Source organism: Carex rostrata, chromosome 3 (genome assembly GCF_964058835.1).
Source record: "Carex rostrata chromosome 3, lpCarRost1.2, whole genome shotgun sequence".
In the NCBI taxonomy this organism is placed as follows: domain Eukaryota; kingdom Viridiplantae; phylum Streptophyta; class Magnoliopsida; order Poales; family Cyperaceae; genus Carex; species Carex rostrata.
Window position 1 is genome coordinate 11,216,956 of NC_135920.1, and position 24,596 is coordinate 11,241,551.

Below are 24,596 nucleotides of genomic sequence, written 5' to 3' on the forward strand. Positions count from 1 at the left end.
AAATAATAATCTATCTTGTTTTTGAATAATTTAATTTTATAATTTCTAAAATAAAAAAAAATGGCTTTACAAAGTCCTATTTTTTTAGAATACCATGTCATGACGTCACACGTTCAAATAATCATGGAGCAGGTTCCGTCGTTTGTATTTATTAACCTTTGGGCAATTGGGCTCCACGAATCGCAGCCCCAAATAAACGACACGGCGCGAAAAGGCTGACAGTTCCACTCGCCGGAAACGTATCCTCCCAGGTACTGTAAAATATCCTCCTCACTTTACGGTTTGAGATTAACTTCAAGTCACTTTGAGATTTGGACTATCCTGGAGGCAGTATTATTGGGCTTTGAGATGCGTTCCATGTTAATAAGAACGGTCCAGATGTACTAATTGTAAGAGATTCCCTATTACAGTACCGGGGAGGATGTGAATTCTCCACTCTACTACCGAGTCGTCTTCATCACGCATCCGCTCCCCAAATCCAACGCTTCACGTCAACTCAACAAAATTTTAGAGTTCCATCGGACGGTTGTTCTTTGTCATCTCCAGCCCCATCATCAGGTCAGATTTGTAATTGGTCACAAATTAATGTCTTTTTTGTCCATAAAGCACTCGGCTGAGCGCTCTCAATTCTCCGCGACCGCTCTTTTTATTCCCCGTCTTACCTTTTCTCTGCTTTATAACCGTCGAAATTTTAGATAGAGTAACTGATTTGTTTATACTTGGTTTTTCGAGTTAGTTTTCGGGGTGAACTTAGGTTGTATTTATGATGTCGTGTGAGTGTGTTGTAGTACAAAAGATGGAGGTAGGAGAGGAGGGAAAGTCGAACGGGAAAACGGCTAGGGTTTTGGCTGTAACTGCTTCTTCTAGTTCGAGTAACGGTGCAGGATCTGATGTAAGAACCGGGTCCAATAGGTGCAAATCGGAGGTGATATTTCCCATTTATGTGAGGGGAAGTTCGAGGCGAAATTCAATTTCTAGAACAATTTTAGATTACGCTGGAGATCCTATTTGGAAGGCTGTGAAGTCCGAAGCTAAATCTGAGGTGAGAAATCAACTCTTTGGTTCAGCGTTTAATTTGCATTGCTACTGTGTTGGTTTTCTTTTTTTGGGTGCCGCCTAGCACCTAATGTTGTCTGTTTGCTGACAGTGATTAGTGAAGCCATAATTGGTAGAATTTGGTCTAACTATTTCATTTGTTTGTTCTAATAATTTCTTAGTAACTACTTGGTGCTAGGTTTTAAGCAGTAGGGTACCAACCTGGAGGCTAACTCTGCAATTTAATCAGCTTTAGTTGTCTTTTAAACATTTGTCTAGTCAAATGAATTTATATTCCGTTAATCGGTTCCTGTTAATTTTTATCTATTTTTTTTTTATGCTGTGGGTTGGGCTTCTATGGATGTCTTTTTCAACACTTTCTTTTTTTGAGCTTTTTAGTTTTGCATATTGACCTTGTTTATGTATTTGTTGAATTCACAGTCATTTTCGTCAGCCAAGACTTAAATTTTCAATTAACTGGGGCCCGATAGTATAGTGCCATCAGATTGCAGTTTTGTAGTCAAATGAATTTATATTCCATTAATTAGTTCCTGTTAATTTTTCTCTATTTTTTTTTTATGCCGTGGGTTGGGCTGGGGGTCTATGGATGCCTTTTTCAACACTTTCTTTTTTTGAGCCTTTTAGTTTTGCATATTGACCTTGTTTATGTATTTGTTACTGAATTCAGAGTCATTTTCGTCAGCCGACACTTAAATTTTCAATTAACTGGGGCCCGGTAGTATAGTGCCATCAGATTGCAGTTTTGTATCTGATGAAAACTACATTGACTGTTGAACCCACCAACTGTAATATTTTAACACCTCAGGCTGAGAAGGAGCCAATTTTGAGTAGCTTTCTGTACGCCAGTGTGCTATCTCATGACTGTTTCGAGCGGGCTTTGGCTTTTGTACTTGCGAACAGGCTTCAGAACCCGACACTGCTGGCAACTCAGCTAATGGATATCTTTGATGATGTCGTGATGAATGATAAAGCCATCCGACAGTCGATTCGTCTAGATGCACAGGTGCCTAAGCCTTATGTGACCTGACAAGCAATGGTTATTTGTTTATTTTGTTGGATACTGCAATTAGAAATTTGAGTCTTTGTTGACTGTTGGAGTTTTGGTTTTCTACAGGCCTTCAAAGATAGAGATCCAGCTTGCGCACAGTACAGTTGGGCATTGTTGTATCTAAAAGTATGCGGTTAACTTATGTTGCTTTATATTATTTTTCTATTGTTTGTTTCTATAGTCAAGGTTAAACATCTAGTGGAAACTTTTAAGCACCGAATGCAAACTTTGCTGCAAAATGAAGGGTTAATTGGGCTTGATTGGAAATTTTTGCTCTATGCTGCCATGACCATTACAATACATTGTTAGTTTCTTGTCATGTTCCGATAGTAGCTGCTATTTGAACGATGTTTTGTACTATACCCGTTTGGATTTACTTTAGTGGAATTGATATTTCTTTTTTATATATTATTTAACTAAACTCAGTGAACGTGCTTTTTAGGGTTACCATTCTATACAATCCTATCGGATAGCACATGCATTGTGGAATCGAGGTCGTAGAGTTTTGGCCTTGGCTTTGCAAAGCCGTATTAGCGAGGTTATTTTTATTTATCATATTATTTCTACCCTAGTGTTGCTGTTAACTAAAAATATTTGTTGCATATTTCTTTTTTACTTGAGGATTAATTTTCGTGTCTTTAATGGTTAGGTTTTTGCTGTTGATATACATCCAGGTACTACTTCTTTCAAAATTATTATCTTATTATCAAGAGTCTTTGCTTCTTCACATGTTTCTGTTCCCTTGCACAACTGAGGCGTACCAAGGTTAACTAGTCTTTAAACATCAGTTCCTGCCTTAAAAACCTCAGTAGAACAAAATATATACCATTTACCATATTACCCTAATGGGTTTTTTGATGTCACCTTTGGTGTACTGTGGGCTTATACTTGATTCTTTTGTTGCACAATTTCCTCAGCTGCAAAAATTGGCGAAGGCATTTTATTGGATCATGGAACAGGATTGGTTATTGGTGAAACAGCTGTTGTTGGGAATTGGGTCTCTCTCATGCAGGTAGCTTATTCGACAACACGAGTTTATGTTGATATCTTTGCTTGCTAATTTACTTGTTGGTTTTGTGGTTATGGTAAGTACGCCATAACACAGTATCGTATTGTACAGTCCCAGGTTGACAGTTTATTTTTTTGAATCTTTATTTGTAGGACTGAAAATATAGATTGACCTAAGTAAAGGATGGATCCCATGAAAATGAATCAATTGACAATCTCGAGAGTATTTCCTAATTCAAATAGAAAAGAGCCTCCAAAACCAAAATATATGTTTATAGGCATGTTGTCCGAAACGTAGATTGCTTATCTATCAAACTTTATGCAATTTTTCAGCAGCATTTCATAATTCAGCGATGTTGTTCAATCAGAGCGATAAAAAAGTTTAAACTGCTTGATCAACTGTAAAACACACCAAATATCGTCATCCTGTCATGCATGATAATGATGATATGTATACCACATGGATTATTCCTAAATTGAGAGTTGGAAGTTGTTGTCGTCTATTCTCTGCTCTCCTCCACTGTTGCCAAAGAGCTACTTTTAGTAAAATTACGAAATGAACTTTAAATTTGCATAATACTGAGCTGCAATGCTGAAGTTGTCTCTCCTAAAATTTGGAAATGATGGATTCAATAGGGTGTTACACTTGGAGGAACAGGAAAGGTGCATGGGGACAGGCACCCGAAAATTGGGCAAGGTGCTCTTATTGGTGCAGGTGCAACTATTCTTGGTAACATTGCTGTAGGTGAAGGTGCCATGATAGCTGCGGGATCTCTTGTCTTGAAGGATTTGCCTCCACACAGGTTAATTAACTTATATGTTGTACTGATTTTGGTTAAGCACAAAACAAGCCACACACAAAAAAAATGATGAAGACTATATCTCACTGCTACTAAGCTGGTGCTATGGAAGTTCAGTACCAAATGTTGTATCAACTCTAGCATATTTCCTGCATTTTGGTTTTTGTTCCTTTATTCTGTTTTGGATTACTAGCACGTGGCTTCTAATTCTTTCTGCTTTGTCATTTCAGCATGGCTGTAGGAAACCCAGCTAAGGTGGTTGGTTATATAGAGGATGAAGAACCGTCTTTAACTATGAAGCATGGTATCTATGCTGAAATTTTAGAAAATCATAATTTCCTTTTGATTATTATTGGCTTATTTGGAGGGATTTCTAATTTTTATTTCCTGATGGATGACAGATGCAGGGAAAGACTATTTTGAGCATGTTGCAGTTAGCTTTGGAGAGACAGACAATGGTGAGTTTTCTATTTGATGTATTCAAAGAGAGACTTTTATTGCATCTTTTGGTCGAACTTCTGGTGCTGATTAGTGTGCTAGTTTTTTTGAAACCCTTTTTGTTTTGTTTTTTTTATAAAAAAAATGTATATTGCAACCAGATTGGACCAAGTAGGTTCCTGACCCAACTAGTTGATTTATGAGCCTCGAGTTCACTTTCTTCTTAGGGAAAGTAATTTCGATACCTGACTATATATTCCGTACTAAAGTACAAATGATTACTTTAAAGTGGATATATTATTGCAATAATCATTAGATAATTTATGAAGGCAGATCATGGGATACTTATGGCATGCATAATTTTCAGGTAATATCAAAGCAGAGAAATAGATGAGATTTCCGAAGAACAGCCAAATTGGTGTTTCAGAATATAAAATGAATTAGATGCATGTATCAACTTTGGTGTAGGTGCTCGAGTGGATGTACAAGTCTACTTCTGTGACCTTTCCAGTGGCAAAGTTTCCATCAAAAAAAGAGAGACTTGTTTTATTAAATTGATAGAAATTATAAGCTTTAGGCAGGAAAAGGGGCTCTTTGATGAAGTTTTGTAAACTTTCAATTTTAGATTTGTGAACTTACAAATCAGAAGTCCCAAAATATATGCAATAACTTAATTAATGGCTTCACTGTTCTAAAAAAGTAAGAATAACAAAAAGTTAACATAATATTTACTTTTTGTTATTCTTTTTGTACATGTATTTATTTTTTGAAGAACATGTTCACTGCATCAGTTCTCTGTCTTTTTTTTTTTCAAAAAAAAAAAAAACTGTATTTCTATTTAGAGAAGGAAATTAGTCAATGCATGATCTGTCATGTCACGTTACATCACGTGTGTCGATTACGTGACGTGACCATTCGTGTAACGTGCCTGTATTTGAATGAAAATTACACATCACGTCACGTAAACTAGTCATGCCACGTCATGTTACGATATGAAATATAGAGTATTCATTTTTTTGGTTACGTATAGAATATCCAGGTTTATCTTTTAGTGTAGATTCAATGTCCAAGGTATTTTCTAAAAAATAAAATTGCAACATTATTTACTTATTTTAGAATTTTTAGAAATTTTCATTTATATATATATTTTTTTATGTATTTTCAACAATTTAAATTAAAATATAAAAAAAAGTTTGATGTGACTAATTAACGTCATGTTACGTGTGGTTACATCCCGTGTAATCACGTTACGTATGGTCACGGTGTGACTACACGTGACCGTCCACTACTATTTTAATCACGTCATATGAAAAAGAAAAATTGATCACGTTATGTCACATGACGTATTTCCTTCTCTGTTTCTATTTTGTTGGTCGGAGTTGCCGAGTAGTGAACTTTTTATTTTTATTTACGTATCATTGTAACGAACAAGTGAACAACCTTGTTGAAAGTCGTAAAAATAATACAGAACATGTAACATAATTTCTGCAGTGATGATAAGTTTGGATTTATAATTATGAGTGGTGCTACTTTAATTATGATATATTAATAGTACGTTTCATGATTGTATTTTTGGAAGATTGTTTTTTTTTTTTTGGGTTAAAAGCTCTATTTATTAATCAGGACAAAAATTAGTTACACATTATTTTGTACTAGTACATATAACATTTATATTAGTACTTGTACTATTACAGTTAAAATTCCTTTGTAAAGTAAACAAGAAAAAAAATCAGAAGAATCAGAAAAAAAATCAGAACCAAGACTCATATCAGCAGATAGTGAGATTGCATGATTTTTTGTGCTCATGCTTAGATTGGTAGGTTGTGAGTTTGTATAATTTATTGTTATTAGCATAAAACAGTGTTGTTGTAATCAAAGCAATACAGGGATATCCAAAAGAGCTTTCGTGCTTAGATGAAGTTTATGCCTAAGTTATTTAAAAAGAAACACAAAGAAAGGAGAGGAGAAGAGAGAGAGGAGAAGAAGAGAAGAAAAGAGGTTACTGTCAACGCATCATCACCATCACTATCTATAAATATACCTTATTTAAACGTAAATATAATAAATACTATAGTAAAAGTGGAGCGTAATCACAACATTCCATCTCAACCCGTTAAATCAAAACGAGACGAAGAGCGGCAAGGCAAAGCCACTGACGGAACATCATATATGGGCAAGGATGCCAAGCACCGTTCAAGAATTGAATTTTTATATTTTTTACTTTAAAATATTTAAGTTTTGCAAAATTTAATACTAATAGTTTCCCTCATTAACTGAAATTATATGATATTTATTTTCAGTCCTAAATCTCAATTTTCTAATTCTAATAGTCTCTCTTATTAATTGAAATTATATGATATTTATTTTCAGCCCTCTATCTCAATTTTTTTTTTTTGTTTTAAAGTTCACACAGGCTTTCTACGGTGGAATCGCAAAATGGTTCTACGGTCTCAATTTTTGTTTTTCTTTTTTTATAGAAACCAAGCACAAAAACCGTTCGTTTGCAAACGGAAACAAATTTTTTAACTCATTTTGACACAGAAACCAAATTTGGCTTCTAGCTTTTAGATTTTTTCATTTTTAATTCATTTGACACGGAAATCAAGTACAGAAATCAATTTTAGCTTCTAGCTTCTAGCTTTTTCCATTTTTAACTCATTTGACACAGAAATCAAGCACAAAAATCTTTTTTTTTTATTCATAACTTTGTGGTAAAAAAAAAAAAAAAATTGAGGCCACAACCATTCCGCGGATTTCAGTCAGGAATCGCAAAGAATATGTGCTAGTATTTGAGGACACAGAACAGTTGTGCAACTTGGATAATTCTCCAATTTCTTCAAAATCAGAGTGATTTGATTTTTATTTTATGCTATAAATAAATTTTTTGAGAAAATATACAACAACCCCATCCCTCTTACAATTAGAATATTGGATAGGTATATCCTGGCTGTTACATAATTCTCATGTATTCTATCTAGGAACAGTTCAGGTTTTTCGTCAGAGATAGACAAACTATTGACAATATTGTAATTTTGTTTTCTGACGAATAAGAGCGGAGTAGCGGATAGGAATTTAAAAAAGCCATGCCGTGACTGAATACATCACGGTACGTTTCTGTCACAACACGACACGTGTGCCAATCACGTGTTGTGACTCGCATGTCCCGTGACGTAACCATCTTTTGAAAATTTGGCACGACACGTCATGTGATCACGTGTAATTATGATCGTTAAATCTTGATCAAATAGTGAATCTTAATTAAACTAACACAAATTATGAAAAGAAGAAGTTAAATATGACAAAACGTGACAAACTGGTCATGTGTGGTCAAAGTGTAACTAACGTGTCGTGACCATCCTGCCAAATTTGATTACAGCACAACATGACACGTAAAAATCTGACTTGATTACGGCACGGCACAACATTTGATCCAAGAGTAGGCAAAAGTCCATTAAAAAATAGGCACAAGTTTAATTTACCACTGGGTCTAACAAAATGCCTACCGCTGGACCTCTCTGGGTTTGCCACTGATTCTACCTAGGGGTGTTCAAACAGTTGGTTTGGTTTAAACCGAAGTAAATGATCAAATCAAACTTTTTTTCAGTTTTCAGAAATAGAACATAACCAAACTGAACTGATTAAACTTATCAACCGATTAAAACCAAACCGAACAAATCGAAGTAAACTTATTGGTACCATCATTAACGAAAATAATATATTGTCTTACATAATAATTGAAGTTTGGTTTGGTTTGGTCTGATTTGGTTTAATAAAATCATTATAACACTAATAAAATTAGAGTTGAACTAATATAAAGTGGTTGGTTCGATTTAGTCGTTTTGAGAAGCCTAAACTGGACCGATTTATTTAAATCAAAATTATTCAAAATTTCAACCGAACCGATTTATTTAAACCGTAAGACCAATTCATTTAAACTAAATTTTTTCAGTTCGGTTAAAATCTGAACAAACCGAACCTTTTGAACACCCCTAATTCTACGTGTCCTTGCTAGCTTGTCTGCAATCTCGTTGTGCTCTCTACCGGTAAACTTACATACAAACCCCGTACTTTTCTTCATTTCATACCGTACCGAGTACACCTCAGAAAATGCTGTACGCTGGGTAAGTTGGATACTGTACGCTACAGTTACCGTTTAATTTACTTGTAAGGACTTAATTAAAAAAAAAATCGGTAGATCTGTGTCACACGGAATTCACATGTTACCTGACTGAGTACAATTAAATCGGACGGTCCAAAATTAAATTTTTTAATTTGACACGAATCTCAAAGCAGAAATAATACTGTCCCCTTCATCATTCCGAACATACACCGGCTGATATTAAATCTGAAACGTCTGTTTTAATTTTGTTGAGTCAGGTACCTGGGAGGATTCGGATCCGTGTCACTCGTGGTGGCTTGTAAATTTTTTTTTATGGTTTAATATAATATAATGTTGGCAGGGGCGGATCTACTGTAGCACAAAGGGGGTCAGCTGCCCCCCGCTGGATTTTCAAAAATAGTGCTAAAAATCTGTTTTTCGGACCTCTGCCCCTCACTGGAATTCAAATTGCCCCCCTGTAGCCCATTCTGGAATTTTAATAGACAAAACGGAGCCCATATAAACTCTGAGCGAAACAAATTAGCAGAGCCCAAATAGGCGCTGATCCCAAATAAAGACAATTAGTTGAACCAAAATGTTTTTATTTATTTATTTATTTTTTGAATTCAAAGGCAGAGGCTGCCAAGTTGAACTAAAATGTTGATTTCAAATTCCCTATAAATGTTGAATTGTTGATTTTTTTTTAAGTAGTTTAGGATTTTTATTATATTGATTGGTATTTTTTTTGTTATGTTGAATTGTACCCGATAAGCTATTGGATTTGAACCCGATAAGCTATTTGCATCTGATTATTGCCCCGTCCTGACAAAAATCCTGCGTTCGCTCCTGAATGTTGGTACTCATCACTCATCAGTAGGCTATTGCCTATTGGCCACTAACTTTCAGATATTAAAAATAAAAAAATCTACGTCACTCCACTTCAGTCTCCCAGTCTCCCGTGAATTCAAATCACCTGAGGCAAAAGAAATTTTGAGTTCAGATCCGAACCGTCCGAACTGATTTGGCACGAATATTAAAGGACCGTACATTCCATCTCGGACCTAATTGCTCCGGATCTAAGCTCAAATATTCTTAAGAATTTGAGATAGTTTAGAAAATTATAAAGAGGCAGGGAGGGGGAGAAATGAGGAAGCTTTCTGCCAAGCATTTTTTTAAAAAAAAATGGAGTCAATGCGGTGCGCAGCGAATTATGCACCTCTTTCTCCGTTGAGCTTTCTCGAGCGCTCCGCTGTGGTGTACGCCGATCGCACCGCCGTGGTCTACGGTTCGAAAAGGTACACGTGGCGCCAAACTCGCAATCGTTGCATCATGATGGCCTCTGCTCTTGCTCGCCTCGGTATATCCCGCGGGGACATCGTATGACCTCTCTCTCTCTCTCTCTCTTGCTGTTTTTCTTCAATCAAATTATTTAATGAAATTGCATTAATCACAGTCCCAATTTACCTTACATATGGTACTGCCAACAGCATGTCAAACATTGGTCTTCGAATTGTTATGTAAATTACCAACTGAGCTGACTGCTGAGCATGGTTTAATTTCTTGATCTTTGAACTGTTGCGGCGACAATATTATTTTTTGCACAAATTTAGTAAAATCTAAACCTTGAGTAATAATTCTTTTGAATGTGGAGTTAAATAACAGTGCTCTTGCATTGTCTTTTGCAACAACGAAGGTAGTATACTACCTGTAATTAAGGTTTGTTTACCAAAATCTGCCTATTAATTTGTCTAATAAAATTCCAAGGATTTTATTGTTTGATGTTGTTTGTAGTTTTCTGCAATGTAGCACTCTAAGCCCCGAATTTTTTATTAATCTTAAAAAATATATATAAAATTTAACATTGGAAAAATTCGAAATCTGCCCAATCCGGAGAATAATTCTCCGGATCCAGGCCTTCTTTCTGGAAAATTATTCTCCGGATTAAAAGATCTCTTTCCAGAGAATAATTCTCCAGATTTGTATTTTTTTTCTTTTTTAATTAAAATGGAAGATGTTATGATTTATTTATTTTTTGTATTAAAATATTAGAAATATTTTTTATAATTCTTTGAAAATACATAGAATACCATATAATTGAATTTATTAGAAATACTACAACAAATAACCCGAATCAACATGTTTCAGCCCGAATTTTTTACGATTGTAAGAAAAATTAAAATATTTCTTTGTGTGTTATTAGAAAAAATTAATAATGTTTTGGATGTGAGTTATTGATCCTGGTTCAAAAGTCACTTCTAAGTAAATAAAGAAAATATGGTAGTCTTTCTAGTATATTCAAATTCTAAAATCCTCTATTTGATCAAAACATTTTGTCTGACAAATGTCAGATTATATATTTTTTCAAAAATAAATGGAGTATCTTACAATTTAAATTTACTAGAATGATCACAATATTTTCTTTATTTACTTAGAATTGACTTTTGAACCGGGATCCATAACTCATATTTAAAACATTTTTATTTTTTTCCAATACCACAAAGAAATATTTTAATTTTTTTTATAGCTATAAAAAATCTGGTCTGAAAAATATTGATCCGGTTATTTGTCACAGTCTTTCTAATAAATTCAATTATATAGTATTTTATCTATTTTAAAAAAAATATAAAATATATTTCTAATATTTTAATACAAAAATAAATAACTCCTAACATTTTTCATTTTAATTAATAAAAGAAAAAAAAACACAAATCCAAAGAATTATTCTGCGGAAACTCAAATCCAGAGAATTATTCTCCGGGTCTGCGTTAACCGAGATGCCCCTGAATCTAGAGAATAATTTTCCAGAAAAAAAGCCTGGATCAAGAGAATTATTCTCTGGATTGGACACATTTCGAATTTTTCCAAATTTAGATACAAAATGTTAAATTTTTTTTTTAATATTAATAAAAATTTCGTAGGAGATTTTTTTATAAAACATAAATAAATAAAAAGAAAATCACAAAACGGATTGATTACTCTCCAAATTACAAAAACCATTAGAACCGAAAAAAAAAATTTAGTTACCCTTTTCGCAAAAGGCCACACCATCACCCACGCCCATCACATGTAAGAAAAAAAAAATTGGAGTAACCAAATAAAATTTTCGGTTACCCTCAAACTTTTCTTTTAGTTTTTCTTTGTTATATGTGAATGTTACCGAATAAAATTTTCAGTTACTCCAACTTTTTTTTGTTTATATGCGGGTGGGTGGTGTGGCATTTTGTGAATGGTAAGAAATTTTTTTTTTGGTTCTGATGATTTTTTGTAATTTGGAGAGTAATCAATCCGTTTTCGTATCTTTTTTTTAATTATTTAAGTTTTATAAAAAAAATTCACTTGTAAAGCCGAAAGGCAAGGATTACTGTATTGGAGAACTCGTAGCACTATTTATTTAATATGGTTGATTTTACCCAAATTAGGTGGCAGTTCTTGCGGCCAATGTACCTGCAATGTATGAACTACACTTCAGTGTACCCATGGCAGGTGCCGTTCTCTGCACATTCAACACACGTCATGATGCGGCAATGCTATCGACCTTGCTAAAGCACTCGGAAGCTAAAGTCTTCTATGTTGAATCACACTTTCTCAAAACTGCACAGGCTGCACTCCAACTCATGTCCCAATCAAAATCCAACATCCCTCTGCTAATCACAATATCAGATTCCGTTACAACTTCGGATAGCACTGATTATGAGGCCCTCTTACTTAGTGCTCCAACTGGGTTTGAAATCCGATGGCCATTAGATGAGTGTGACCCGATTTCTCTGAATTACACATCTGGCACAACATCAAGACCAAAAGGGGTGATATATAGCCATCGTGGCGCATACTTAAATACTCTCTCTACCCTTCTAGCACATGATGTTTTCACGATGCCAGTGCTTCTCTGGACAGTGCCTATGTTCCATTGCAATGGGTGGTGTCTCGCTTGGGGCATGGCTGCTCAAGGGGGTGTCAATATATGTATGAGAAATGTCACAGCTAAGGCCATTTTTGACAACATTGCATTTCACAAGGTAACCCACTTGGGTGGTGCACCTACTGTACTGAACATGGTCATAAATTCCCCATTTACTGAAAGAAAACTGCTTCCTGGCCGGGTGATTTTTCTCACAGGTGGTGCACCGCCACCTCCAAAAGTCTTGTCAGAGATGGAGAAACTAGGTTTTCAGGTTAACCATCTATATGGCCTAACCGAGACCTACGGCCCTGTTACAACTTGCACGTGGAGACCCGAATGGGACACATTACCACCGGAAGAAAAAGTAAAGCTGAAAGCTCTTCAAGGCTTACACAACATCAGCATACAGGAAGTAGACATCAAAGATCCTGTCACCATGAAAAGTGTACCAAATGATGGTTGTACCATGGGTGAGATCATGTTTAGGGGAAATGCCGTAATGAGCGGCTACTATAAGGACCCTGAAGCTACAAAAGAGGTGATGAAAGATGGGTGGCTACGATCCGGTGATCTGGGAGTAAAGCACCCAATTGGATATATTCAACTCAAAGACCGGTCGAAGGATATAATCATATCGGGAGGGGAGAATATTAGCACTATTGAGGTGGAGGCGGTCATTTACAGCCATCCGGCTGTTCTAGAGGCAGCAGTGGTGGCACGCCCTGATGAGTACTGGGGCGAAACACCTTGTGCGTTTGTTAAACTGAAGGATGGTTTTAGTGTGGGAGAGAAGGAGATTATCGAGTTCTGTAGGGATAAATTGCCACATTATATGGCTCCTCGTTCGGTGGTTTTTTCGGAGCTCCCCAAGACTTCTACTGGGAAGATTCAGAAATTTGTGTTGAGGGGTAAGGCAAAGGCAATGGGCAGCCTATCTAAGAAGGGAACAAGCAAGTTGTAAGATGTTTTTTTATTTTTTTATTTTAAACCCTGTTGTAACAAAAAAAAAAAAAAAAAAAAAACTAAACCCGGAGTTTCCTAATTTCACAGAAGGTATTATCCTTCTATTATTGGGTATTGTATCTTTTGCATAGTCTCCTGTGAAATTAAGAAAGTGTTATTGATCTATTTAAATGGAGTTGGAAGTGCCATAAAAATCATAATCTACATACCATAACCCGCACATTCAGGCATATCAAATGTAAGTCAATTTATTTTTTTCCTAGCCCTTTGGTGCTTTCTTCGTGCCATAATTTGATATTTGACAACAAGCTCTTTGAAGTAATTTTAATTATTATTTAAAAAAATAGCAATAACCTCAGCAAAGCCATTATTTGTCCCCAAAGTTTTTTTTGAAACCATAATTGATATGTTAGGATTACGCTCAGCTCTTAAATACCTCAATTAAGCAAGTGAAAGGGAAAAGGAAAGGTGAGAGCAACAACAGATAAATTTGTGCCAGTAAAATGTCATTCGCTATTTATAACTTGAATCTGCAATCCTTTTCCTCAAATAAACCATCTGTGATCTTTAGTTTCCAATGTCAGCGCTCAGCTGCATAAATATAATGCATAATTATTTTTGTTTTAGTTTTTTCTTCCTTCTTTTCTCTAAATATAATGGAGAGACTTCATAATATCCGTGGTAGACGTTGTCTCTTTTTAAGGAACGGATTTGATTCAGGAATATAATTAATTGTTTAATTTTTATTTTCATACAAACAGGAAAAAAAATAGAATTCCGGTTTAAAAGAAAAAAAAAAGAGATCCTCCTTGATCATATACATTTTCTAGATTTTGTTTTTTCAAGCATCTTCTAGAGTCAATGCTCGCTATTAGAGAAAGCCTTCCGAGAATGAATTACTAACCCTTGAAAAAGCTTGAACTCTACAAATTTTAAAACTAAAACAAAAAAATGTCTTAAATAATATGCAAAGATCACTTCAAAACCACAAGTTCAGTGATTACACCATACTTGTATAATATTGACACGAAATGATCGAAGTCTGTTTTTCTCCATTTTTTATTACTGGCAGTTAATTAATGTGTTTAACCTTATAATTCAGGCATTAGGATCTCACTTCTCATGTTTTTTTGTTTGAGTAAGGTCAATCCTACTGATATAAGACTTGTAAAGGGAACCATAGTATAAATAATTTCCAATTTTGAGACCACTGGTAGCAAGAATCAAATTGGGATCCGAGTAAAGAGCGATCGGTTGCCCGTCCAATGATACACTAAGCACTCCGGAGTTCTTCATGCCTGTGGGAACTGTCACGAACTGTTCAACAACATACAGAATTCTTCGAAGAATCGGATACTTGAATAATGTATCCCACGCGATTGTTCTTCCCTGCATTCAGTCGGTATAAAAAGCCATAGAAGATTAATTTGGAATTTACAGCCAAAAACTATCTCGTACAGGCATTTATTAATACGAAAAAAATTCAAAGAAAACTTTGTACCGCAGACATGGCGATCCAGTAGTGGCCTTCACCGTCATATCTGATATTGTCAGGATATCCAGGTAAGTTCTCTATGAAATTCTCAATTGTTCCTTTCTCCTTGCCTTGGATATGATATCTTCTGCATCTCCTACTGCATAAATTGAAGATGACTTACAAATAAAGGCCAAATCACACAAACTTTTAATCTTATATAAGTTGATAAAACTTCTGATTCAACAATCATTTTATTAACTTACAGCACAGTCTCACAGTAGATTAGGGACTTCTGATCAGGAGCAACTGATAAGCCATTAGCAAAATACAGGTCTTTTACCAGCACTGTTGTCTTTTTGGTAGATGGATCATAGCTCATGAGTCTTCCATGAGGTCGTGCCTCAAGTATGTCGAGCATGTGATTTTCGAGGTTATACTTATACGATGCATCAGTGAAATATATGGTACCGTCTGAGGCTACATCTATGCCATCAGTAATTCCAAACTTTACACCTTCGGCCTCATCTGCTAGTACCTCAACTTCCTTGTCTGGACTTATTTTCAGTAGACCCTGATTGGCAAAAATATATAATCAATGAAAAAGTAGTTGTCATACAATCCAGATTTCTGGTTAGTGCAACAAAGTGAGGTATGAATTCTCTACATATACTGACAAAGTATCATGGAAAAGTTATATTATGAAGCAATGAAACAAGTGATATTAAAACCTTTTTATCCTTCTCGAGCCGTTGCTGCAACCACTGACACTAACTACACCAAAGCACTCAATCGCAAACCCACCCATACACTAACCTCTTGATCAATACTGACAACTCAGCCTCAGGAACCATTCTAAAAGAACTAATTAGGATTTCCTATACACAGACAAATGGAAATAGAACCAGGAACCATCAAAGTGGTCAACATTTAAAGAGGAAAATGGAATCATGAATTAATATTATGAGAAAACTCGACGGTAAGAAAGTCATTCAAGTTGATCAACATTCATATAATGAAGTATACAAGATCTATCTTTTCCACCTTTTGAGCATGTGCTATGGCAACACCACCATCAGGTGTAACCGCAACCCCAACTGGTCGGCCACCTACATGAGCCACATCTTCCACCTTAAACCTCTCATCACCTATTAATTTGAGTCTCCTAATCCAACCGTCATCACATCCAGTGTACAGAAACCCATTCTCAAAGTCATACGACAAATCCTCTGGTGCGGGTAGATGACCATCGCCGATTTTCTCGGTCAATGAAAGAACTCGGTCCATATGCACCGGCACAAGAATGGACTGAGAGAAAGAGTGGTCGTCAGGTAGTGGTGCCGGATCGAGTTCTTGGAAATGGAGCGCAGCAATTGAGGCACAAACTGGGATGGAAATTGTTAAAAGGATAGAGAGGATTACTAGAAGACCTTTTGTTATTTGTTTAGTTTTTGATTTTGCAGCACTAGACAAAGAATTGGATGATTTATCCATGCCGGGGGGGGGGGGGGGGGGGGGGGCGGGTTGTATGGCTTTAGAGGATTTATGAAATTTATTTCCAGTTTCTCTCTTCTATTCTTTTGTTTTGATTGGTTTTTTTTCCTAAAGGCTAGGTAAATGCAACTCTATTTTATTGTTTAGTTAATTTATGAAATGCATATCCCAACTGCATTCCAGGTCAAGCTAAATCTTGAAACAAATAAAATAGTGACATGCTTCCACGTTTTCCTAATATTATTCCTGATTTGTTGCCTGTTCAAATGAATACAGGGCAAGATACTGGTCTAAATTTATTAATCTCAAAATCATCTGCACAAATTAAAAATAAATAAAAGAAAACAAAGGCTCGTTGAATCTGGAATGAGAGTTCTCTAAAAAGAAATTTTGGAAGGTTTATTTTCGTTTTTTGTTAAATTAATTATTTAATTAGGATATTATTTTTAATTGATTTTTGTTTTGGTGTTATTTGTTCATTTATTAAGCTGTTAGCCAAGTGATATTATTTACTAATATATAATTATTCATGTGTGACTTGTCTAGATATTAAGTTGTGTATTGTAATTGATCTGCCCTTCCGCTATGGCCGTTGAGAAGTTTTGAAACTACTCCGTTCTGATTCACTTCGTGAAGAAAATTTATTATTTTTAAAAATTATTTTGTTTTCATATTCAGGAATTCATCTTAGCGAGTGCATAAATTTTGTGATGTTTGGAAAAAATTCTAGCAATTAGATGTTGCTACTTAGCGAGTGCATAAATTTTCTCTAGTTTTTTTTTTTTTCAAAACATAAAAGGTTGCATTGAATTTTTCTTAACAAAGAGAATAAGCCTTAAAAAATTACAAGTTATTATCATAAAAGAATAAAAATTGGCTAACATCGCTAGCAAAAAGGTCAAGGGCGCTTATCCGGGTTATTATGCTTAAAATTAACATATATTGATCGTTAAAAACCGCAAAATATTCTCTTTTTAAAAATAATCTTATTAAGATTGGTAGTATACTAGTATTAGATCAAGAACCAGCCTTTTTTTTTTTCTCAAGTAGTTAAGTCAATATTTTTAGTATGAAAGATCACATATTCAAAATTTGGATGAAAAATTAATTATGGATATTTAAAATTTTAAAAACTTTATCTTTATCTCAAAATAAAATTGGCGTCATATAAATTACAAATTTAACAATCGTAATATAGTGTTGTAAATATTAATGTCATTCAGACATATTTGATAATAGGATAGGCAATAAAAAGCAAAGGTTTAAATAGCATTTATCGCGTCATATAACGGACTGGCTAAAAAAAAGTGCTATGCTCAAATAGCAATGCTATAGCACGGAATAGCGCGCTATACTGCTGATAGCACCATAGCTTTTATGGTCTAAAAATACTATAACACGCTATTTAGAACCTAATAAAAACTAAAGAGATAAATTGTTATTCCTCATGAGTAAGGAAAAAATTATTTTCAAATGATATTGTAATACTGAGCCTTAGAGTCTTAGATTGGGAAACAATTTTTATCAGTTGACTCCTTCATGTACTGAGAATTAAATTAAATTAAAACAATTAACATTGGAGCAAACTTTCATCGAATGTTTTTCGTCTTGATTCTTTGTTTCTTTTCTGATGTGAGATTATAGTCGCTTGTATACTTAATGATGTATCAGCGGAACCGGTGAGAATAGTTATTTATCACTTACTCAATCTTTCTACAAAGCTTTAGAGATCTTACAAATAGTGGATATCTCAAACAACAATGAAATGTTGGGCTTAACTGAAAAAAAGTTAAAAGTTTCTCATAAGGTTTTTACAGTTATATTGGATGCAATTTTGTTCAAGATAATAGCATATCACAAGGTGACCGAGTTCAGTTTACATTGAATAATTTATAATTTGTAGTTGGAATAAACTTGTCTCACATTTTCTTGTAGTGCATACAAAGGTATTTTAATTATTCTAAGGTTTAGATCAATAAATGTATGTTCATTCAATATGTTTTTCTTCCAACCACTCAATTTTCATGAATCTAACAGCTACATTTTCAAAGTATTGAATGCAAAGAAAATAGTTCATCCATCTTATTGAATACATCTTATTTAATATTTATAAAATAAAAATTAATAACTAATGTCATGTTATTATATAATTTTATTTTATTTTATTACATTATTGATAATTTTATTAATAAAAATAATTGTATAGTATCAAAGATTTTAAAAGAAAAATTGAATAGCTCATAAAACTAATTCTACATTGCAATCAAATATCTTTTTTTTATCACACTCTCATAATATTTTTTGTACGTACTTATGAGTATGTGTTCCCGCAAATTAATAAATAATAGTTTCTTGAATCCATAAAATCTCATTCCACACAGTCCCGTGACAAACAAATATGTCCATTTTATTTTTCAACTCCTTTCCATTCTGATGCAAACAATTTGATTTATAATATTTTAATGTTATGAATAAAAGAATCAATTATAGAATTTATAGCGCTCCATCCTGTTTATTTTTTTTATTTACACCATCTGACTTTAACCAAAAGCTTCAAGTTGACCAACAAACGTTTTTAAGAATTACTTTTTTCTTTTATTAAAACAACAGTTTAATGGACTCCCTAAAATCATTACAAAAAGAATTTGTAATAAATGCTGTAAATCGATTCAATGCACTCTTTTCTTCTTTTTTGGAGGGAAGATGCATTTTTAGTAGGAGGAATCAAACAAACACTATGGAGGTGGTTTTCCTATCCTTGATTCTTGAACTGTCACGCAGTCCAATATTAACTATGTCAGTAACTCAGTATAAGATATTAAAACATTAAATACCCAATCCCGAGATTCAAACATTAAATACTCAATCCCGTCCAAAAATATGGAACCAAATCATCTGCCCACATATGGGCAGAAAAATCTTGCCCATCATTGAGTTTAACCATTTTTAGCTTGATACATGACATTTATCTTTTATGTCATTAATTAATGAACATCTTTGTATTCAATAAATATATTATAGATAGATTAAAAAATAACTTATCAAACTAAGTATTTTTCTTTTCTATTTTTCCGTCACTTCACCTTTCATTTTAGAAATATTTTTTTTTATATATATAAAAAAATATATATAATCCTTGTTTGCTTCATTCGTAGAAGGGATTGTCAAAAATTTCAGGTTTTGAAATAAAACTCATAGAATGAAAACAAAAATATGTGAAAGTTGGTTAGGTGACTTATCACTTTGATTCCACCAAATTTATAGGAAAAAAAAGGAACAAAGTAAACCGAATAGATGGTATAAATAATAAAAATAAATGAAAAACTTTAAAATAGCAGCTCAAGTTATGAATTTCCATACTTCCAAAAACCTACAAAATGCTGAAAAATTGAAAATCTATATAATGTAAGAATCACCATTGTAACACCTCTATCTCCAAAAAAATAATACGGTACCTTATTTTAATTGAAACTTGTAATGAATTATTATTTATTAAATTTTTTATATTTTTATTTGTAAAATCTGACAACATAAAGTAAATTTTTGATTTAATAATTTTCATCTTATGATTGATAAATTAGAAACTAAACATGTAGATATATTTTCTATAATATATTAAAAGACATGCTGATATATTTTCTATGAATAAAACAAATAAGGATTAATTAAATCTTTGTATTTTACTAAAAAAAAAAAATCTGAAATGGAAGGTGAATGACAGAAAAACAGAAAAGAAATAATACTCATTAGTTTGGAAAGTTATTTTCTTAATGCATACATAATAAATTATTTGAATAAAGATTCTCATTAATGAAATCAAAGAGGGATGCCATGTGTCAAGCAAAAATTGGCTAAATTTAATGGTGGGCAGAAAAATCCTGCCCATATGTGAGCAGAGGATTTGGTTCCAAAAATATCCTATTGGATTTTTCAAAAGGCAACATGTGAATCCTCGGTGACAAAAACAGGGTTATGATACTGACACCAATTAATGTTTTTATTAACACAGTAAATTTAAATATTTTATTAAATTTGTCTTTACTAAACTCTAAATGTCATTTTTTTAAGATGTATTTTTATATTAATAATCATTTCTTATTTATTTTATTTCCAAAACTAAAACGTCTAATGAAATCTTTTTATTGGGTATGTTTCATTTTTTTTTTAAATTTGAAAAGTACTACAAGAATTTACCAAACAATTTCTAGCAGAAAGAATCTTATTTTTTTTATAGCTTTAATCAACTTAGTTGAATTTGCAACATTAAATTTGTCATTCCTTATATCATATGTCATTTTTTTACTGTTACTTATTATGTATTAGATGGTTGGTAAAAATTTTATATTGATGAGATTTGAAAAAAGAAATATAAACTACATTCAAAATATATTATCATAGTTAAACAAAAAGACACTAAAAACTATATTAATTGAAAATAAACATGAAATGAAACAAAATATTATATGTCCAAAGATTTGTTTGATAGAACGATTTTTCTCTCTATAAAGAATGTGTTTCTAATTTTATTATTTCTATTCTTTGTAAAGAAAATGTATTAGATGAAAATTTCAATTATGAAAATAATATTAATAAAAGTATTAATTAATATGAAGAAAGAAACAGTCGTACGTATATGATATTAATAACTTGTCTTAATTTTTAGAAGTAAGATTATTTTTTTTTAAATTACATAATAACATAATATATGATCATATTAAAAAATGAATAATTATATTCATCTTCACACTTCTATCACCCCTCTATCTCCGCAGCTACAATTTAGAAAAGTTATACTATGGTCCTCATTAATTATTTAAACACTTCTAAAATTAAAGGGCTCACGTTAAATCAGAAAGATGATAATTATTTAGAGATTGTACTATGGTCCCCACTAATTATTTAAACACTTCTAAAATTAGAGGATCCACTTCTAAAGGTTGTACTATGGTCCTCACTAATTATTTAGCCATACAAAAAAAATATTCATCACGATAAATGTATATGAGGTGATTATTCAAGTATTTTTTATATAGGTATAAATACTCTAGTGCATAAATATAAATACTTGTAATACATGATATTAATATTTTTATATGTCAGTCAGTGTAATATGTAAAAAATACTCGCAAGTATAGATATAAATACTTGTGTGATTACGAGTCCGAAAGTATGTTATCATGGATCTCATTTGGAAAAGAAAATTACGTAGAAGACGTTCGTGGTTTTAGATTCGCAAAATTCCTCATAAATCGTCAAAAATGTGGACGAGATTGAAATAAGATAAAAAAACTCATCTAAAAAAACGTGTATGGTCCCCCAAGTAGTTTGAGATTAGGTTGGAGAGATAATTATTTATGTAAAAATTATTTACTTATAAGTATAAATACTTCCGTTCTTAGAGATAAATACTTCCATGCGTAAGTGTTAATACTTTAGAAAAAAAATTAGTGTTGAAGTTTTTATAGCCCCCCATTAGTAGCTTATGGAAGTTGATGTGGGAATAAACGTGGAGATTAAAATGCGGGGATAATTATTAGCATCCTAAAAAAATCGATAGTTTTCGAAAAATAATCTAAACATAAATGCTACAAGATAATATAAAAGTTACATCAAATTGATATAAATATGTTATACGAAAAATAATTAATTTTTTATCTTAATATAAATTAATAAATAAAAGAGTCTATTTCTCGACTTCTCTCAAAATTATTTTAAAACATAAAAAGAAATTCCATTGTAATAATAATCTTATGTTTTTATTGCAGTTTGTTTTTCAGTTGGTGTTATTTTTAATTTGTCTATGCTTTAATAACATAGTAAGAATAAACTACTTATGTTGAATTTGTTAAATAAAGTGGCAATATAGTCAAATTTATTTTTATACTTCTTATCCTAAATATCTTCAAATAAAAAGGATCAAAATACATATTTAATTAAAGATAAAATTAATGACTGTACATTCAAAGGTACATGGTTTGTTTTTTTTTTCTTTGTTGTTCTTTCAAATTAGATAAAATTTTAAAAGAATATATAGTAACTAATAAATAGTCTTTGTAATAAAAGATTGTATAATGTCCGAGAAACAAAAATAAAGTTTAAAACTCTATACAAGGATAAAATTGTCTATAAAATTACAAAATTTGAAACAAAAATAAAGTTGAAAACTTTATACAAGGACAAAATTGTCTATAAAATTACAAAATTTGAAATTAGCGTGTCAAAATAAAACATTACTGTGTCAATATCATCACCTCAAAACAACACAAAAAGTCAAAAGTGACATTGACAAATCTGCTGCGTAATAAAATCAATAGTTTTTTTATAGCAATAATAGTGTTAGAAAGTTTATAATAACAGCTAATCCGACTCAAAAACTAAACATCAGTCGTCAAATAATTGGATGATCATGCATTATGCAACAAATCAATGTCAAGAAAATTGAATCATAATCAAACTAACCTCATAAGCATCAGCAACTATGAGTGAGGCATCTAACCCGAGCACGATTCCGAGAGGACGGCCGTGTTCACCAGTCCGAACCCAATTCTCCACCTTGAACTCGCCATCATCACCTGCCAAATCAACTCTCCTAATCCATCCATCTATACACCCGGTGTACAGAAACCGGCTCTTCGGTTCGTACGCCAGATCTTCCGGTCCATGCAAAATCCCCTCTCCGATCCGTTCTGTCCCGGCAAGGATTTGCTCGTGCCTCTCTGGCACTGATATGGAGGCCTCGAAGGAGTGGTCTCCGGGGAGAGGCCCAGCATTGAAATGGTGCTTTTGGTAATTTAAAAATATGGTGGAGAATAAAACAGGAGCGAAGATTAATAGAAGAAGTAATTTGAGGATTGGAGAAGCAGAGGGCTTGGGGTCTGCCATAGCTTGTTTCTTTGCCGAGGTAGGAGAGACTAGGTAAAAGGTTAGGTTGTAGTATTTAAAGATTGAGATTACATGAGTAGAACTAGTGTGTTCTTAGAATCACCTAAGCATACAATTTGAAGGGAAACAAGAAATAACTTCATGGAAAGCAACGAATGAATCTCTTTGTGCAAGGGGACATATCGTCTTTTAATTTTTAATTTTTTTATTAATTGATTTAATCAAGAAATGGATATATTATAATACAAGAGTTTTTTTTTTTTTTTTGATAAAAGCGACTTAACACTACCGATTTCATTATCCTAACGAAACCTACAAAGTGAAGACCTGTTCGTTTGTCACGGGATTATGCGGGATGTGATTTGACGGGATCAGGAACTCACTTTATAATTTGCGGGATCCCAAATTCATTAGTGTACACGGCAATAGATATAAGAATGTGTTGAATAAGTGTTCGGTTGTACTATGGATTTAGCTGTAGGAAATATTGAGATAAAATTTACTTCTATATGACATTTTTTTTAAAATATGACTTTTATGGCTACAATATAAAAAATAACATTTATTGCTACTATATTTTAAAGATGTCACATAGTTTAAGAGCTTTTGACTTGTCTATTCATTTTATATAAAAAAATAATAATGTATGAGTAATGTCATCATGCTTTTCTAATTTTATTTATTTAATTAGTGACAAATAATCAAATAAATTTTTATTGTGTAATAATAATTTTTTTATTGACAAGATACAAAAATAATAGAGATAGAACCTACTTTTATGATATATTTTTTTTCAAAAATGATATTTATTGCTATAATAATATATCCATTGAAATATGCTAGTCGTTGGCATCAAAACTTTTTATGTCAAATATAAATGCTCTTCTAGTTAGCATTTATTACTACAATTGCCTATTGCTCGAAAAGAAAGATCAGAAATGAATTTATATCAAGAGAAATATTTTGGTATCCCGAACCACCAAATCCGAGTCCATCTTCGAACTAGTTTAATTGGGTTTAACCGTCCGCTAATAACAGTAATTTATGAATTTGCCATTAATTAACGCATCGCTATTTTAACACATCGCTGTTTTAATTTGATTGTTTTAAATGTCAGCATTGCATGCTTTTGTATTGTATTTTAATTTCGTGGACAGTTTGTTAGGAGCAGTTGTAATCACCAATCTCCGAGCTAGTCCCCCAGCTTGTTAATGGTCCTCTAATCATTTGCTAACTACTTAAGTACTTTAACTAGTTAAACTAGTTATAAGTACTTTAAAGTACTTTAAAGTACAAGTTATAATGATTAGCTCGGGGATTGGTTCTAATTTTAATGATAATCACAAATTTTAATGATGAAAATTAACTATTTTTGATATTTAATAACTAAAAAAAGAGTCTCTATTTTGAAGCTCCATTTTGTTTCTGTTTTA

The 24,596-nt window shown here is 32.7% G+C and overlaps 3 protein-coding genes across 4 annotated transcripts; 2 read left to right on the forward strand and 1 right to left on the reverse strand.

The window, feature by feature from the left end:
• The first annotated feature begins 604 nt into the window (after positions 1 to 604).
• On the forward strand, positions 605 to 5,028 carry LOC144551465 (putative serine acetyltransferase 2). Of its 2 annotated transcripts, none has more exons than XM_078299430.1 (10): positions 605 to 1,042; positions 1,862 to 2,059; positions 2,171 to 2,230; positions 2,547 to 2,642; positions 2,754 to 2,778; positions 3,022 to 3,116; positions 3,749 to 3,915; positions 4,143 to 4,216; positions 4,314 to 4,370; positions 4,718 to 5,028. In XM_078299430.1, the coding sequence occupies exons 1-10, from the start codon at positions 764 to 766 to the stop codon at positions 4,738 to 4,740; spliced, it is 1,074 nt and encodes a 357-aa protein (XP_078155556.1). In that variant the 5' UTR covers positions 605 to 763; the 3' UTR covers positions 4,741 to 5,028. The 2 variants fall into 2 exon arrangements, with proteins under 2 accessions (XP_078155556.1, XP_078155555.1); XM_078299429.1 differs by having other exon boundaries at positions 621 to 1,042; positions 4,819 to 5,028.
• Positions 5,029 to 9,565: 4,537 nt separating this feature from the next.
• On the forward strand, positions 9,566 to 13,580 carry LOC144551471 (butanoate--CoA ligase AAE1-like). The gene is made up of 2 exons (XM_078299437.1): positions 9,566 to 9,826; positions 11,869 to 13,580. Exons 1-2 carry the CDS (start codon positions 9,632 to 9,634, stop codon positions 13,309 to 13,311), a joined length of 1,638 nt encoding a protein of 545 aa, XP_078155563.1. The 5' UTR covers positions 9,566 to 9,631; the 3' UTR covers positions 13,312 to 13,580.
• Positions 13,581 to 14,045: 465 nt separating this feature from the next.
• On the reverse strand, positions 14,046 to 23,228 carry LOC144551473 (protein STRICTOSIDINE SYNTHASE-LIKE 6-like). Its single transcript, XM_078299441.1, has 4 exons — positions 22,741 to 23,228; positions 15,054 to 15,361; positions 14,815 to 14,947; positions 14,046 to 14,702 (listed from the first exon to the last, which is right to left on the reverse strand). Exons 1-4 carry the CDS (start codon positions 23,161 to 23,163, stop codon positions 14,427 to 14,429), a joined length of 1,140 nt encoding a protein of 379 aa, XP_078155567.1. The 5' UTR covers positions 23,164 to 23,228; the 3' UTR covers positions 14,046 to 14,426.
• Between the last annotated feature and the right edge of the window lie 1,368 nt (positions 23,229 to 24,596).

Bases quoted from the DNA above. Each gene is read 5' to 3' on its own strand.
- LOC144551465 (XM_078299429.1), top strand. From the start codon at position 764: ATGATGTCGTGTGAGTGTGTTGTAGTACAAAAGATGGAGGTAGGAGAG. The intron at 1,043-1,861 runs GTGAGAAATCAA...TTAACACCTCAG, and splicing joins AGTCCGAAGCTAAATCTGAG to GCTGAGAAGGAGCCAATTTT. The intron at 4,217-4,313 runs GTATCTATGCTG...GATGGATGACAG, and splicing joins GTCTTTAACTATGAAGCATG to ATGCAGGGAAAGACTATTTT.
- LOC144551471 (XM_078299437.1), top strand. From the start codon at position 9,632: ATGGAGTCAATGCGGTGCGCAGCGAATTATGCACCTCTTTCTCCGTTG. The intron at 9,827-11,868 runs GTATGACCTCTC...TACCCAAATTAG, and splicing joins GTATATCCCGCGGGGACATC to GTGGCAGTTCTTGCGGCCAA.
- LOC144551473 (XM_078299441.1), bottom strand. From the start codon at position 23,163: ATGGCAGACCCCAAGCCCTCTGCTTCTCCAATCCTCAAATTACTTCTT. The intron at 15,362-22,740 runs GTTAGTTTGATT...TTTGCCAATCAG, and splicing joins TAGTTGCTGATGCTTATGAG to GGTCTACTGAAAATAAGTCC. The intron at 14,703-14,814 runs GTACAAAGTTTT...GACTGAATGCAG, and splicing joins ACTGGATCGCCATGTCTGCG to GGAAGAACAATCGCGTGGGA.